Raw genomic sequence first — 16,018 nt, 5'->3', positions numbered from 1 at the left:
GATGTATGAGAGTTAAATTCACTAGTTTCAAACACTTTGATATCTCTGTTTTGATTATGTACTGTGTGGTACCACGCGCATCATTCACCAAATATATTCAGAAAACTTCATAAAAAAGGAAGCGTTTTAGTCCTGTTTGTGTTCCTACTAATGTCTGGAAAGGTAGAAAAAATCTGATTCTAAGTCTAGTTTAATAGTTCAATAAATAAACAAAGAAATCCAAGGGCAGAATAAAATTGAGAGGGTAAAATAATAGATCAAGAAAAAGGGTAAGAACTCATCCATCTGCACTATTGCTATGCTTTTGAAAAGGGAAAATTTGAAAGCTTACAATGAGCATAGGACAGATGCACATTTATGGCATTTGGCATTCTTCCTTTGGATTGTCTTTCACCCTAAATGCATGTAAAATGACTACCTAGAACAATTCTTTGTGGCTTAGGATTTTTTTCTGGTTAGTTTTTGACTTTGAGATATTCTGCAAGCTTGCTTTTTCTCTGTAGCTATTCACAGTGGTTACTTGAACTGGTGATGATAATCATAAAACCATGGTTGGTCTCCATTGTAAAATGTTCTCCTGCCTTTGATGGAACATTGGTCTTACTGTGCTGGTTAAATGTACAGATTGTGAAGTGATATTTCCTGCCTAAATACTCTGGTAATTATTTTCAAAACTTGTGTTTGGCTTTATCTTACTGGCTCAAAACTCAGGATTATATATCATATCACATCTCACATTGTTTTCCTTGTCTAGTGTTTTCTTGGTTGGCCAATTTCTGGTCCGTGTCAGTACCAATAACAAGTTAGCACCAGCCTGCAATGTTTATTCAAGTAAAATTTCACAGACTTTTCATTTGCTTGAGTACTACAGGACAGAAACCTTTTAGGTTCAAGCAAAATGATATGTAGCTCTTCCAATTTGTTATATATACTTGATATTGAATTGGTAGGCAAGATTCATATTTGACATGACTGATAAAAATGTGACATCTGCTTTCACTTAAGACTTGTAGATCCCTGGCTGTCCAGGCTTGTTGAAGGACTCTGAAAAGAGCCAGAAAGTTTGGCTACTGTTAGTTACCAATTGGCATTGTATTTCTCTTGGGACTGCTAGTGGTAAGGATTACAGACAGACTAGTACTGGGGATGGTTGGTTTTGATCCATGGGGCTCCTCTCCAAACCTCCAATTTCTATAACTAGTTAGGTGTACTTTTGAGGTCTATCTGCGTAGTCTTTCAGTCCAAGACCTCAAATCTGGATGGAGAGAGCTCAATCTTACTGTATTTTATCTTTCTCAATTTTGTGACTGATAAACTTAAAAAATAGTACCAAAGAAATAAATATAATGATACTTTCAAGCAAGGGGGGCATATTGTGGGATCAGTTGTGATCCTGGAATCCCATGTTTGGTTGGCTTGTTTTGCTAAAGGTCTTTAGGCAATGGTATAGCACTAAGCCTTAGTAAAAGGAACATGGCACACCAGTGCATATATTTTTTGGCTTCTTGAGTAGCAGGTCCTTGCTTTTCTTTGAACAACACTGCATGAACTTAAGCTGCAGATTTCTTCTTGTCTCCAATTGAGGGAAAAACCTCCAATCTGGGAAACAGAGAGGTGTAATTCAGGTTACTCCCTTGTGAAACACTGCAAATCTCCTGCTAATCAGTTTCTCCTGGCCTCTTGTGAATGTTCATTACAGAAGAAGGAAGAGGAGGACTCAAATAGTCTGACATAAATGACATGCAAGGAAAAATAACTACAGGGAAAATGAAAGGCTCTAACAGCATTTTTGTATATGTATGTGTATAGGTACATGGGACTGTTGTCCTCTGTTATTAATGAGAGCTGTGCACGCTGCTGGGTCACACACCAGCAGTAACTTGATCTGCCGTGAATACCTGATCACCTTTCTGCTAAATTAACCAGACAGAGCTTGTGCTGGTTTTATGTTGGCTGCAGGGGAATAGAGAAGACCTCATCTGGTATAAATCCCAACTGTTCAAGCTCCTTAGTGTTTTTTGATGTCCTGACTTTCTATCAACAGAATAGCTTTATACTGAAGTGGTGCGGCTTTTTTGATCCAGTTCTAGAGGCTATAAAGTGAGATTTAATGTCTGTCTGAACTGCAGCCTGATATGGGGTACGATGACAGGAGTAAGGGTGGGAGCACAGTCACCGGCAGTCCCTTCAAAGTATCGTCTGATGCAGTACATGCATTTTATTTGATCAGTTTAGTGGGTGCACAGCTCAGTGTTCCATTCAGAATGAGACTAAGCTGGCAACTGGTATAGACAGATAGATGTGAGAAAGAGATTGAGAGGGGTAGATATAGATAGATATATCACATGAGGTCTTGGTGGGTGAGAAATTCATGCTTTAGATTTCACTAATCTCAGATGTCTCCTGTCTAGATATCAAATATGTTGCACTGTATCTTACTGTAAGGGCAAGTGTCCACCAAGGACAGATTAAGGCCAGTAAATTGGCTGGATTCCTGACAAGATTGGAGTCTGCATGCAGGTGGCCGAGAGAATAAACTAGCAGTTCTCAGGGGCCCCTTAATGCCCATGGAATGCTACTGGATTTACAAATGCTGTTGTCACATCTTACCTGGGACAACTTTAACTGGGGATGCTCTGCTAGTAGCGTAGTAGTAGAGCACTAACGTGTTATGAAAAAGATACTGACAAATGCCCACTAAGCAGTTTTAGCTACATAAGGCCAAGAGAAAATTACTTAGATGCTGTTTATCTTTTTTTTCTATTGCCATTAAAAAAAAAGCAAACAAAGCCCTTGTATGTGCATTTGAACTAGGACAATGGACATCCACCAGCTACTGAAATAATCATTTAAGAGACTGGCAAAATGTCTGAAGGCTGCAAGCTTTCCATGGTATTTGAGAATGCTTTAACTTTAAAATGTTGGCTAGTAGATTTAAGTCTTAGGGAAAAACCTAGTCATTTCCTAGGGGAGTGTCTGAATTCACCTCAGGATATGTCTGTCCAATTCACTGCATCACCAACTGGAAAAAAAAAAAGACATTTTGACGGATCCTTTATCCATGTGATATTCCCCCCTCCCTCCCCCATCCCCTGACTGACACAACTATACTAGGCAATGATAAAGTAGGGTTGGATATGCTAGGAAAAACTGTCTTTTTTTTAATGATAAAGGTGATTTCATTCAAGGAACTGGTTTAAATTCTGCCAGAGCAGTCTATATAAACTCCATTTCCTGAAGTCGGGCTTGTGATCACACCCTGCAAAATACTGCTAAATCCTTTCACATGTAGTTCAATGGCTCAGATAGGAGAGAAGCTGAGACAGTTCCCTAGAGAGAGGTTGAAAGTATCCCAGATCATTTAAAGAGGATGTTAATGATGATCTATCTAATTATAACAACGTAAATATCAGCACCATTAGCAATTTCATTTCTTATTATAGCATGGCAAAAAGGAGATAAATAGATTATTTATGCTAGTTCTGTGTGAAATCTATTTTTGTGTCTTTATTGGATGTAGGCTGTTAGAGACACTGTGTTTTTCCCCATATGCTCCCTGCCTGATAATTAATATGTATAGAGTGCTTTTAAAAGCAAACACAGGAAACTCATTCTGCTTGGGTTTTTTAGTGTGTTAATGGTCATATTAAAAAATATCTCAGGCAAAACAGCACCATTTTAAATTTTTTGGAAGAAGAAAATATTCTTCTGAAGAATGTTCATAATAATGAAGTGTTTTAATACAAATATACATCTGAAGTCAGGGAGGATAAAAGTATCTTGAACAAAACTTTGTTTTTAGGAGATTGAGAGCTCAGACTTTATATGTAAACAGCCCAAAAGTACAGAATTTTCTGCAGAAAATAATACTCTTTTTTTCTATGTGTAAAAGCCAGCTCTTTGCCTTAGTTTTCCTTCAGCAACTACAACAGAGTTTTAAAAAGAAATAAATAATCTTTACAAATAAGGATAGAAGGGGATAAAAATATTACTGGGTTTTGATCTATTTAATTTTATTATACAGCATTCAAAAAAAACTAGTGATGAATATAATATAAATAGCTAGATTAGTTAGATTAGACATTCAGAGAAATAGGATGGTGGATAAAAGATGAGTATCTTTCTACTGCTAGAGTAGAAAGATAATCCTGATCACTGGGGATCAGTCATTCTTCCACTGAAATCTAGCAAGATCCCCAGTGTTAGTAGAAGAAGGAGAAAGACACAAAGCTCCCTTGCTATGGACCACCAGGGCAAATTATGAATATCAAGTCTGTGAAGGGCTACACAAGCATCCTTAGAAAATTCAGACTCTTGAGTGAGGGTTGCTACTTTGAAAAATTTGGATATTTGCTGATAAATTTCCATTTTTTTCAATAGCAATAATAACAAACAAAAATCCAAATAATGAAAGAATCTAAAGCTACTACTTTACACTAGTATGCAGTGGTACATCAGTTTATAGTTTCTTTCAAAACTAAGAGATTTCACCCTATTAGTTCTTTCCCTACTTGGGCCCCATCCCATTTGCCTTCCCTACACCAATTCCCCGTTAGTAACTGCAGATCAGGTTTTTGCCCTGACATTTATATCCTTCCCAAATGCGGTCACTTCCATCAGCTCTTCATCCCACCTGAGGCCGTGGACCTTTCCCTGTGCCCCCAGCTGCAACTTCTGCAGACTTTGAGGATTTTGACATGGTACAACCTCATATGCCTCTTTTTTTCCTCACCAGTTACCTCTTGAGACCTCTCTGCTGTATGAGGCAGCCATGCAACAAGGGGTATGCATACGTGGGAGCAAAATGCACTGGCCAAATTCTCTTGTGATGGATATTGCATAAATGACCAGAAATCGGTGCCATTGCTCCCTAAAGAGAGTAAAAGAAGCTTAGAGTATCCAAGACCCTTCAGCTAAGCACAATGAAAATGGGCAGCTCTGTTCAGGGAGGTGCCTTTCTTAGCACCTTTCATGTCCGATTCAGAGGAATCATACTTGAAAGATGCAACAGCAGGACAAAAACTACAAATTAATAAAATATAATGATTTTTCCACACATCTGGATTGCCCTTCCAAGAGAAACTGACCTCCAAGATTTGTCTATGATGTTTCCCTGCAAGTAGGAATTGGCTTTTGCAGAAGACCTGTTGAGCTTCTTTTATGCTCTTCATTGTCAAGGTGTTGAAACACAATATGTTTCAAATGGCAAATGTCACCCACTCCAAGTTTGTTTTTATTTTCTGCTTGGCCATTCAGACAGGCTCAGGCAGAAACCTCAGTTGTTGTTCCTGTGTTTCCCTTCTCTCAAGGCTCTCACTGCTCAGAAATGCATTAGGAATCTATTTTTCATAAGTAAAGCTTTAAGCATTCTATCGGCTCTTTAGTTCATAATTTTTTTTGTCTGTCTTGATGTTGACGCGAGTTGAGTGTAGAGAAATGTTTGGGATTCTTTTATCTTAAATCAGAAATAGATGTCGTGAACAGAACTGGTGTGAATCATATTAAAAAACAAAACAAAACAAGAACAAACAAGCAAAACAAAACCAAAACCCCCAGAATAAATATGAAATATTGTTTTATGATACAAGAAGATGTCCAAACATACAGGAAACAATTTTTTCTTTAAAAAATCTAAGAGGAATACTGGCTTGAAGGGCCAGCCTCAACTTAAAATCATGCCCCCATTTGAGCGTCTTTTCTACCTATTGTTCAAAGCAGTATCTTAACATCAGCAATACTGAATTATAAATGGTTAAACAAACAGGATTTTCCACATTAATTTGTTTCTTTTATAAAGTAACGTTTTGTATGTTGGTTAATTTCCCCTGTTGCTTTTAAGGGCTTTCATTATACAAAGACGAAAAAAAAGTTCAAGAAAACTGATTGCAAAAGTAGAAAGGAATAGGCAATAGGCAGAAAATGAGAGAAGGGTATCATGGGCTGAAGGAATCATATTGCTCTTAAACAGACCTGTAAAGGGACCAGAGGTTTGCCTAATTATTCTGTACACACCCCTCCCCCCAGTATATATGTATGTACCAGGGGGTGGTATAAATGCTACATATGGTGCATACATAGAGCGGTATATATAGTACATATACCTAAATCCAAACATCCACAGTACCATATTACCATTATCGTATATTATGAAACAGCTACCATTTTCCTAGGTATATGAGATTGGAAAAGGAACTCCTATAAGATGACAAAATTTGGAAGAATATCAGCTCTTTATATTTGTATTCAGATCCTGCTGTCGCACACTCTCCTTCCCGCGCAGCGCTGCGCCTGTCGGCAGTATCAGTTGGGCAACCACGGGCTGCTCCTTCTGAGCAGGGGCAGATTTTCCCGTTGGTATGTGGTGAAATTGCTGGCTATGGAGTCATGGCACCAGGTCACACGCTGTCATCCTGTGTCCTAGTACTCCCCTCTAACTCACGGCAGTGGCATGTGAGTCAGGTGTTGGTGACCTGCTGGCCCAGATGTTCGTGGCAGCTTGGATGGTATGCACCTCTCACTCACCGTGAAAGCTACTGTGTCTGTCCTGAAAGTCAGAGTGTGCTGACCTGGTGCTGTAAAACCTGAATAAGTAAGTCCCTGGGATTGCCAGAGCAATTAGCCTTACCATGCCAGGGACATTCTTATATTATAGGCATCTCTCCAAAGCTGCTTCTTTGCACCCAGAGAAGATTTCCAGATGAAAGAAAACCTGAAACAAACAGTGAGTCTGAGAAAATTTGTGTTGAAATAGCTTTTGCATCAGGCAAGATTGCTTTCTTTTTGTTTCTGGAAAAACTCATTGACTAAGTCACCTCAAACCACAAATACCTGTAACCTTGATTTGTAACAAAATTAACGTTTTCTATGGGGAGACCAAGGGATGCTTTATGAAATGCATAGTATCAAAGGCCAGTCTTTCACTTTTGCCTAGAAAAAGGCAAGGTGTCTTGTCAGGATGTATCATTTCCCGAAGGATGGACGTATTGGAACAAATGGCATCCTAGTTCCTGCTATTTCTGAACCGCAGTGTGCATTGCTGTGGGAGACCTACCCGCAGGGAGCCCGGGGCGGGGGAAGGATGGGGATGAAGGACAAGGAGGAAGGCAGCGGAGAGCCCTGTTTTGCAGGGTGAAGGCCAGAGAAGCCCGGCAGGGTGCTGGAGAGGCTGGCAGGTCGGCTGGGACAGAAGGAGCAGACGAAGGCATCACCGCCACTCTTCCCCTCGCCCAAGTACTTGTATTTTTTCTCCGAAAGCGCTGTTTTTCAGTGTCACATGGCTTAAGTGAAACTTTCCTTGAAGTCCTCCAGTCAAGTCAGCCCGCGGCGCCAGAACAAACGGGAGCCCAGAAGCCGCAGCACGCAGCGAAAACCCACCCGGAGGCCACGTTTTCCCCGCAAAAGCCCTGAATTTTTGGGGGGCGGGAGAGAGTGGGATACAAGGCAAGGGTGCGCGGGAAACGGGGCTGCAGATGCAGGCTGAGCTGAAGGATGGATCAGGAGAGGAGGAGGAGGAGGAGAAGAAGGAGGAGAGGGAGGAAGCGCGACCCGAGGCGGAGGGGGGCCGCTCCGGGGGGGCCCGTCGTCGCCCCGCACTGCCTCCTGGCTGTGGGCGGGGTGTCGCCGCCCTTGGGCCGCCGCCGGGGCGGGCCGGGCCGGGCCGGAGGGTATGGCGGGGGAGGAGGAGGAGGAGGAGGAAGAGGGGAGCGGGGGTGTCATGCCGAGAGCGCGCGTCGCAGCCCGCCAGGCCGCGGCCCGACCCGCACCCCGGGGCGCAGCCCTCCGCCCTCCGCCGCTCCCCCAGGACAGCGGCCCCGCTCCCCGCCCGGCCCGGGGCACCCGCGCCCCGGGCAGCAGCCAGCCGCGTCCCCAGCGGGCGGAGGGAAGGGGGGAAGGAGAGCGGAGCCCTCTCCACCGCTCAGAGGAAGGGGAGGGAAGGGGGAAAGTTTAGCGGAGGGTGTTTGAATCGGGAGTTATCCCTAAAGAGCCTTTCCCCTGCTCTGATCCAGAGGGCAGCGCCGGGAGGAGGGGGCGGCGACGGCGAGCAGCCCCGCAACATCTGTAAAACTTGAAGGAAGCGGTTGAGAGGAGCGCGCGAGAGAGAGGAAAGCGAGACGGACAACTTTTCCGACACGTGAGTATCTCGGCGCGATGTGTTTGTTCCCCTCCTTTCGTGGCTGCTCCGAGCCAAAACAATGCGGGGCGGCGGCGGGGCCGGAGGGGACGGGCGGGACGGGACGGAGGGGTCCCCCCTTCCCTCTGAAAACTGTTTGGTACCAGACGGTGGATTTCTGGGGATATTTTTTTTTCTTTTGCTCCCTCTCTTCTTCTTCTTTTTCTTCTTCTTCTTCTCCTCCTCCCCCCCGGCTCTTTTTGTTGAACCAAATCAGAAATGTCAGTCAGTGCGAGTGAGTCAGAAGGGATCAGATTACAAGATCACTGAAACTGATGTCGGACCCGCGCACACACCCCCCCACACGGAGGCAGAGGCGCGGGCTGCTCCCCGCGGGAGGCGGGCAGGGATAAAACAACCACCAACAACGCCCGCCGGCCCTCCTCTGCCGCCTGCGTCCCGCCTGTGCCCCGTCCCGTCCCCCTGCCCCCGCGGGATGCCCGCCGGCTGCGGCGGGGGTCGGCCCCGCTAGCTGCGGCGGGAAGCGGCGCGGGGGCGAGCGGGCGGCCCCGGCCCTCGCCCATGGGCAGCGCGGGGGCTCGGCGGCAGCGGCGGCGGCAGGTACGTACCTACTTGGGCGAGAAGTTCTTTGTTCCCCTGGCTCTGCTCCGGGCCACTTTCTTCTCGCCTCTCAGCTCTCCGGCCCCGCTCCCGGCCCCCTTCCCGCTTCCCTAACTTGGAGGCGGAGGGCAGGGGGGAGCGAGGTGTCTAACCCCCAAAATGGCTGTCACGGAGCGCGGGAGCCGAGGACGTGGGGTGCGGGGAGAGGCGGGGGCAGTCCCCGCTCCGGGCCGGGCCGGGCCGTGCTCGGCCGTGCGCGTCCCGCGGCGGAGCTGCCGATGTACGGGTGGCAGCTGTTGTTTTATTTCCACTCCCTTCCTTCTCCTCGCCCCCTTTCCCCGAGCGGCTCCCGGACGTTTTCATGCCCGTGCGGCAGGAGGCCGGCCGCAAACTTCGCAGGGGGAAAGGCGAGAGGAGCGGGGCAGAAGGCGCTGTCACATCTGGCGGATCGGAGGGGCGCCCGGGGCGGCCGTCACTCCCCGCCGGCTGCTCCCTGCGGGCAAGGGGACAGCCGGGTCCCGATCGGGAGCGGGATGCGGGGGTGCCGGCGCCTCTCTGTGCCGCTCCGTGCAGCCGCTGGAACGGGGTCGGGCTGGGGAGCGGGACGCCGGGCCGGGCCGGGCCGCGGCGGGAGGAGCGGGGCGGCTGCCCCAGGGGAGCTCCTCGGCACCGCGGCCCGGCCCCGCGCCGCCCAACTTCGGAGGGTGGGAGCAGAGCGTGTCCGCCGCCGTTCCGATTGTCCCGTGAAGTCGGTGGGGTGTTGGCGCCCGCTCCCCAACCCGCGCACCACGTGAAGAAAAAAGGTAAAAGGAAACACACGCCCCCCGCTCCCCACCTCACTCCCCAATTTTGTTTTTAACCCTCTGGTGCGTAGTTTTGATCCGGGCCTGCGGGTGCGGTGTCCGTGGCTTTCTGCCAGTTTGTATGTAGATATATTTATGTAAAACATTTTCTCCCAGCTCTTTGCCAGCTGTTCCACATTTTCCAGCTGCCACTTCAGTTTGAAATGATGGACTGTACGGATCTGAAAGAGCCTTTTAGTCAGAGGTATGGATAGCTGTCCGTTTGATACACAGTGTCACGTTTTAGAGGCCGCTTCACTAAAGGCCTATTAAGTAGCAACCCTCTGCAAAATGCTGGTCGCTGTCGTGCCCCTGATAGTTCCCGCTTCATCTACAAGGGTCAATAAACGTGATTTTTTTAAGCTTCAGCTTGTAGACTTCGTTTCTTTTGTGTGCGTGCTACAGAAGAACTTGGAAGCAAAATTTTCCAGAGGCCTTGAGATATGTGGCTGATTAAATCGACAAACATTTTTAAGAGGGCATAGCTGCCTCTCTCTGTGTGATGTAGGTATCTGTTTTGAAACCGTTTAAGTCAGTGGAATAGTGAGAAATCACTATGTTTCTCTGTGTTACAAAATTGTTTTTGATGTGGTGTTCAGCGGGATTATGGATTGAAATGTGCAAGAACTGGCCTTAAGTAGTTTGAATATTTGTGCAATTGCATTGTAATTTGGAAAGGTGCCTCACTGATTGATTCCTATAATTATTTCATTTAGATCCTTTATTAAAAATTAATAATGATCTGACAGTTTCTTAATTATATATGTCATGATTATTTTGAAGGAAGACGAATACAGTGTTTTAAAAGTAAAGTAACCTTAAAGTGTAAAAATTGCTGTGTCTGCACCACTGTATTTCAGTTGAGGAAATATATATTAAAAGTAATGGTGAATGAGTTTGGCAATGTAAACTGTAGGCAGCCTCTTGAGAGTTTGTTTATATAATGAAGGTTTGGGTTTAACTAGCTAGTATGTAAATACTTTCAGTTTGGTGTATAGCCCAATTCTAAAAGCATAAATAATAGTAATTATGAGAGAAGGCTATTTTAAGGAGGGGGGATTATTTCTTTAAAAGCAGGATTATGTGATTTTGAATGAGTAGGAAGAATGAGTAAGAAAAGGACTGTCTCATTGTATGTATATTCTTTTAAGCAGCAGTGGAAGTAAAATGATCACTTAAGGTGCCCAAATGAATGCACTCTTGACTTCTGATAATAGCATATGTTTTTCAGTAGAACATGCTGTTTTCCAGAGCATTTCTATGGAAGTACTGCAAAACAAAGACATCACCTGCATTTTCCTGCTTAAGTGGAGTAAACGTTTTTTGCTTGAGAAGACATAACTGTGGCCAAGACAGCATTTTACTGCTATAATCTTCAGTCGTGAAAGATTGTTCATTTTCAAACACAAAACCAATTTGTAACTAAGAAATTAAAATATCAGTAGTTATAAATAATGTTTTTCTGAATAGTTTTTTGAGAAACCGAAATAGTCAAGTTTTGAGATATTATAATTTGTTCACCTTGCAGATTACTTAACTTTTTAAGAAGATAAATGTATGCATTGATAGTGACCCATGAAAGTTTCAGTTACACTTCCTGCTTCGTTTTTAGAAAGCTATTTCATTACCTACACTCCCCTAGTGTGTTTGAATTTCATCCTGTGTGTTAAAGGAAGGAATGGCATATTTTTATGTTGCAGAGGCTAGTGAAAAGTTAGTCATTTTTGCCTGGTAAGTAAGGAATGTGATGGTTATTAAAGCAGGGTTTATTTGGAGTTGTGGAAGGAAGCAGTTTAATGATCAGTGTTGCGTGCCTTCAACTATATGAAGACAGTAACGTACAAAGAAAAAGCAGACTTGAAGGAAAAGTGAATCAACGAGTCATGAAATCCTCAGGAAAACCATAGTAATGGAATGTTAATGCTTTTAGACTATAGTAGATTACCTTAAAAGTCAGGCTTTTCTTCTTTATGCAATTGTTGTAAATCCCTAGCTAAAGAATACTTTGAAGAAGGCTTTAGTTTTTCTGGCACTCATATTCTGTAGTAATTCTGGTTGTTTTGGAAGATTCAAGATATTTTCTGCCAACTTGCAGTTAAGCAATTAAAATGCTAAAATGGCTACAGAGGAAGCTTTTTACTCAACAAAAGGTTCAGCTGTAATAATGATTTCAAGTTGTCTTTTAACCATAGGTTTTATAGACCTCCTCCCTTTAGACTTTGTCATTTTTATAAGGGAATTGATTTGTTATACTTTAAAATCAAATAAAATGAGACAGAATAAACAAAAATAGGGCATGGGTGCTGCTGCAAACTTTTCAAGTTCTTTCAGTGCATTTTTCATCTTTACTTTTATTTGATAGGTCTGTGAAATAGAGCTGTAGACTGGCAGACTTTAAATGAAATTTCACACTTTGATGATTTTTTTTTAAACTTTGATATATTGACAGCAAAAGGAGCTGCAAAGCTTTTATATAACTTGAGCAGTAACGCCAAGCAGCAGTCAAACGTCTCTATGCATTTGTGTTTAACTGCAGAAGAAAAACATGTCCATGGGCAGTAGAGGGTTCTTATCAACTCCCTAATCCCAGATCCCAGCAAACCTTGAGGGCATGCCTCAGATCTTGCTGAAATCATTGTAGACTCTCACAGTTTGCAGATTAAATATGCTATGTGTTCCTGGCTCCAACAACAGTTTTATGAGCTCACTAAGCTTCCTGTTTTAAGATCCTTTTCTGAAGTTTTTAGGAGCTGCTAAAGGCGATGCTGTCTATGGCAAGTGCTACTTGTTAATTTAGGGACACTTTAGATATTTCATTCTGTCGGTAAAAAGAGCCAAAATTACTATTTTCAAATTGTAAGTCGAGTTGCACTGGGAAAAAAAAGGAGCTCCTTTAAAGAGGGATTCTGTTGTTTTAATGTGTTTGTCAGTACAGAAGGTGACAAAGTTTATAGGAGGCTTGATTTGTTTTATGGGGGCTTGACTTTGACCAGACTCTTTAAAATGAGGCTTTTTCAGTTGTAATTCTAAGCACAATGCAGCTTTTAGTACATAATTTCTGAGCCTTTTTTAACCAATTGTATTTGTAGCAGCTCATTAAACATACCTTTGAAGTTCTCATTCTCCTTTAAGTCTCAAAGAAGGGAAAAATGTATTTTGCCAAGAATGAATTTCAGTGAATCAGGTAGTTAACCCTGGAATTTGTTGACCCTTCTGAACGAATGGTATTGCACTTCACATTCCGGGTCTGGTCTTTTCCAGCTGCTAAATAGTTAACTCTTATATTTTATTCACTGTAATCATGTTTATGTATTTGGCGTAATAGTTTTAATTAAAAAGGAAAATACTTATTGTCCAACAACATGGGTCATGTTATTCCCGAGAGAACTTGAGCCAATTTTGCGCTTAAAGGTTATTCAATGAATGAAATTTTGAAAGCCCATTTGTCAAGGTACTGCACAGTTTCTGTTAGTTTTCAACCCCCAAATTCATTGTCCGCGTGGCCCAGTCATTAGTTAGCAGTGTATTATGCTGCCTTCAAGCAATGCTGCCCAGCACTTCTTTGCACCACTATAGCTCTAAAAGTGTACTCTGCCGACTGGTAGAATTACTGCTCTGATTTCCGCTTGGCTGGTTTTGAGGTAAGTCCCCTCCCTACCTTCCAGCTCACTCTAATCCCTGCTTTCTCTTAAGGCTGCTTTCTGCAGAGATTTAGGGGAAAACTTTCTTAAAGATTGTGCTGGCATCATAGTGTGGTTTTGTTGTGGTATACACTGTACATGTAAATTGTACTTGCCTTACCTTGAAAGCGTATTATATTGGCTGCTGATCTGAAGAGTTGGTTTCTCTGTCTCTTTAAGAGCAAAACAAGAAATGAAGACAATACACTAATGTTAAAAACGCCTGCAAGGTTAGTTAGATTACAAGGGAGAAAGCAATTGGGATAGAATGTGTTTGTCTAAATAGTTGCTGAGTGTCAGAACTGATAATATCAGAATCCACTACCTGGAGATCTGATTGAATAATTTTCTTAGCTGAAGTTTCCACTCTTATGTCAAGTTATTTTTTGCACTGATTACCAAGAAGATTAAGCTTTTTTTTTTTTTTTTTTTTTTTTTGATGGTCATAATGCTACTGTATTTTTTTTGGTACCTGATATTTAGTTCAGGGATAAAGTACTCATCTAACCTTTTGGTGGTTTAGAGATGAACCTCCCCCAACAGCGTTTGCTGCTTTGTATGATACTATGTTTTTTTCGCATACAAATCTGTTAATGTCAAGAAAATCAACTGCGTGTAAAGAATACATCATCCAGCTGCTGAGAGAATGAAGCCTTCATTAGATATGATGTATGAATACCTGAAACCAAAGAGTCAGAAACACAGATCAAGTTAGTGTCAGTTCAGTACGCTGTTCTGAACCCTGTATATTAAAATGAAATTCTAGCACTACCAATTCTTTAGTATCAGGATGTGGTTTGGTGTGGTTTTGCTTGGCTCTTCAATTCACTATGGATGCTTTTTTCTGTGAAAATAAGACAACTGTATAATTCTATGATTATGTTATTTGAACAGGGATAGTGGATTGTGGAATGTGCACTTGTAATGCAGCAGTTCAGAGTTGTGCTGTTGTGTTTTGTCAAGTTACAAAATCTTGAAGGAATCATGATACAGTTTTACTGCTACTGTGAGACAGGTGTAAAACCTAAAGTAAACTGTAAAAGCTGAAGATAAAGTTTTATAAAGTACCTTTCACACTTGAAGTTCTTCCTGGGTATATGGAGTTTTTCTAGCTCTTTTACGTCTTAAAACATCTGTGTTGGGTTAGAATGTGAAATTCTGGATGGAGGCATCCCTTAACCTGAGAGTATGCTGAGGAGATAAACAGGCTTCCTGGAATGGGACTGTGATCAAAACATTGCACTTTCAAAAACATTCTACTTGATTCCTTTGATCTTGTTTTAAAATGCTAATTGTAAAATATGGAATACGATCTTTTCTTCTTTCATTTGCATATCATAAGTTGGAACAGAAGGCACATCTTTGCAATAGATGTATATTAAATACATTCTTCCTTGAGCTCAGTTCCTGTATAGATTGACACTGATATATAGATCTAGTTTTGATTCTAAGGAAACTTTCATCTGTTGGGATTGATGAGATAAAGTAAAAAGTGTGAAGAAAGTGGTCATTTCACTGGAATGTTTAGCTCCAGTGCTGGAAATCAGAGTATTTCTGCATTTTTCTGTGGCAGTTGTAGTCACTTCTTACTTGACTAAGTAAGTGATGCAAAGCACAGCCATTACAGATGTTTGTAATTTGCTTAACCAAGCTGTTTGTCGACAAGAAAGGAAGGAAGAAAACAGCCTGTATTGTCACCATAAGTATTCCTAGTGCTAATAGGAGTATCAGCAGAGGAAGTCATAGGGTATGTTATCCACGCAGCAAATCTTGCTGGCTGTCCCCTTTGCTGTCCTCTCAGAATACTCTTGGCCTTTCAAATCTTGAGCATATGAATGAAACTAATTTCAGGTTTCATAAAACAAATGTTTTACCAAAGGAAGTTATTGTCATTTCTTTTGGATTTAGTGCTGCTGAACTTCTGAATAAAGATGGAGGCAAAAATTTAGTGTAGACTTGGTTGGGAAGTTTGAGGTGTCACTGCTCATTTTAACCTATTGCTACAAACAGTACAGTCCAAAGGAGATTTTTTTCATACCCGCCTGTGCTAGTTCTTTTGCTGCTAATCTTGCTTTGACATTATAATTAGAGTTTTTCCTGCTGCAGAGTTTGAAGCAAAAGGACATGTAGGAAATTAGGATTGCAAAAAAAGCAGCAACACAGCTTACTCTGTATTTTTTAGCAATATTAGGCTGCTTAATTGGAAGGAGTTCTGATTGCTTCAGGATAAGAGCATTACTGGTTTTAAACACACCCCCTCCCCAAATATGTTTACACATTTGAAGGCTTGAAAAATATGTGACACTTTATATTTTTTAAGAAATAACCTTTATTCTTTCCATTGTATTTAGATAGTTTGTAAGAGAGTCAAAAAGGAACAAGGAAACTTAAGACCATGTGCTTAAAATAACACATGCTTAGATGCAGAGTTAATGACTTGATTTGTTTGTTTTGTTTTGGTGGTGGGGTTGTTTACTTTGGGTTTTTTTTTTTAATTTTAAAGTTCAGTTCCTTATTCTAAAAGATTCTTGGATAATGAATGGATTATAAAATTTTAATTCAGAGGATACATCATATCTGAAATGTAAAGCCACTAAGATGTGCTTTAAGTTTGGGCTCTGTGTTGCATGTTTCATGTTCCCAAACAGCAGCTTCTGTGAGGGATGGACTAGTTGAATATGGACAGTATGACCTGGATCCTTCATCCATTAAGTTCTATTTACTGGGTAAGAAAACACGAATAATTTCTTTCCTGGCGGAAAGCT

General features: G+C 42.3%; 2 protein-coding genes across 4 annotated transcripts in view; both read left to right on the top strand.

Annotated features, from left to right (window-relative positions):
* Positions 1 to 7,698: 7,698 nt before the first annotated feature.
* Positions 7,699 to 16,018, top strand: part of GLI3 (GLI family zinc finger 3) — a 209,533-nt gene continuing 201,213 nt past the window's right edge. Inside the window, exons 1-2 of one of the 3 annotated variants that reach the window (XM_064668325.1) lie at positions 7,699 to 8,131; positions 8,388 to 8,731. The gene's annotated coding sequence lies outside the window, so the exon portion shown is untranslated. Of the gene's footprint in view, positions 8,732 to 16,018 lie in introns of all 3 variants that reach the window. The other 2 variants (XM_064668336.1, XM_064668331.1) reach the window with 2 other exon arrangements.
* Positions 8,883 to 11,028, top strand: LOC135420665 (uncharacterized protein C10orf95-like). Its single transcript, XM_064668353.1, has 3 exons — positions 8,883 to 9,534; positions 9,691 to 9,778; positions 10,825 to 11,028. Exons 1-3 carry the CDS (start codon positions 9,093 to 9,095, stop codon positions 10,943 to 10,945), a joined length of 651 nt encoding a protein of 216 aa, XP_064524423.1. The 5' UTR covers positions 8,883 to 9,092; the 3' UTR covers positions 10,946 to 11,028.

The sequence above is a fragment of the Pseudopipra pipra genome, chromosome 1, assembly GCF_036250125.1.
Source record: "Pseudopipra pipra isolate bDixPip1 chromosome 1, bDixPip1.hap1, whole genome shotgun sequence".
Taxonomy (NCBI): domain Eukaryota; kingdom Metazoa; phylum Chordata; class Aves; order Passeriformes; family Pipridae; genus Pseudopipra; species Pseudopipra pipra.
This window is presented reverse-complemented; position numbering and strand designations above follow the sequence as displayed.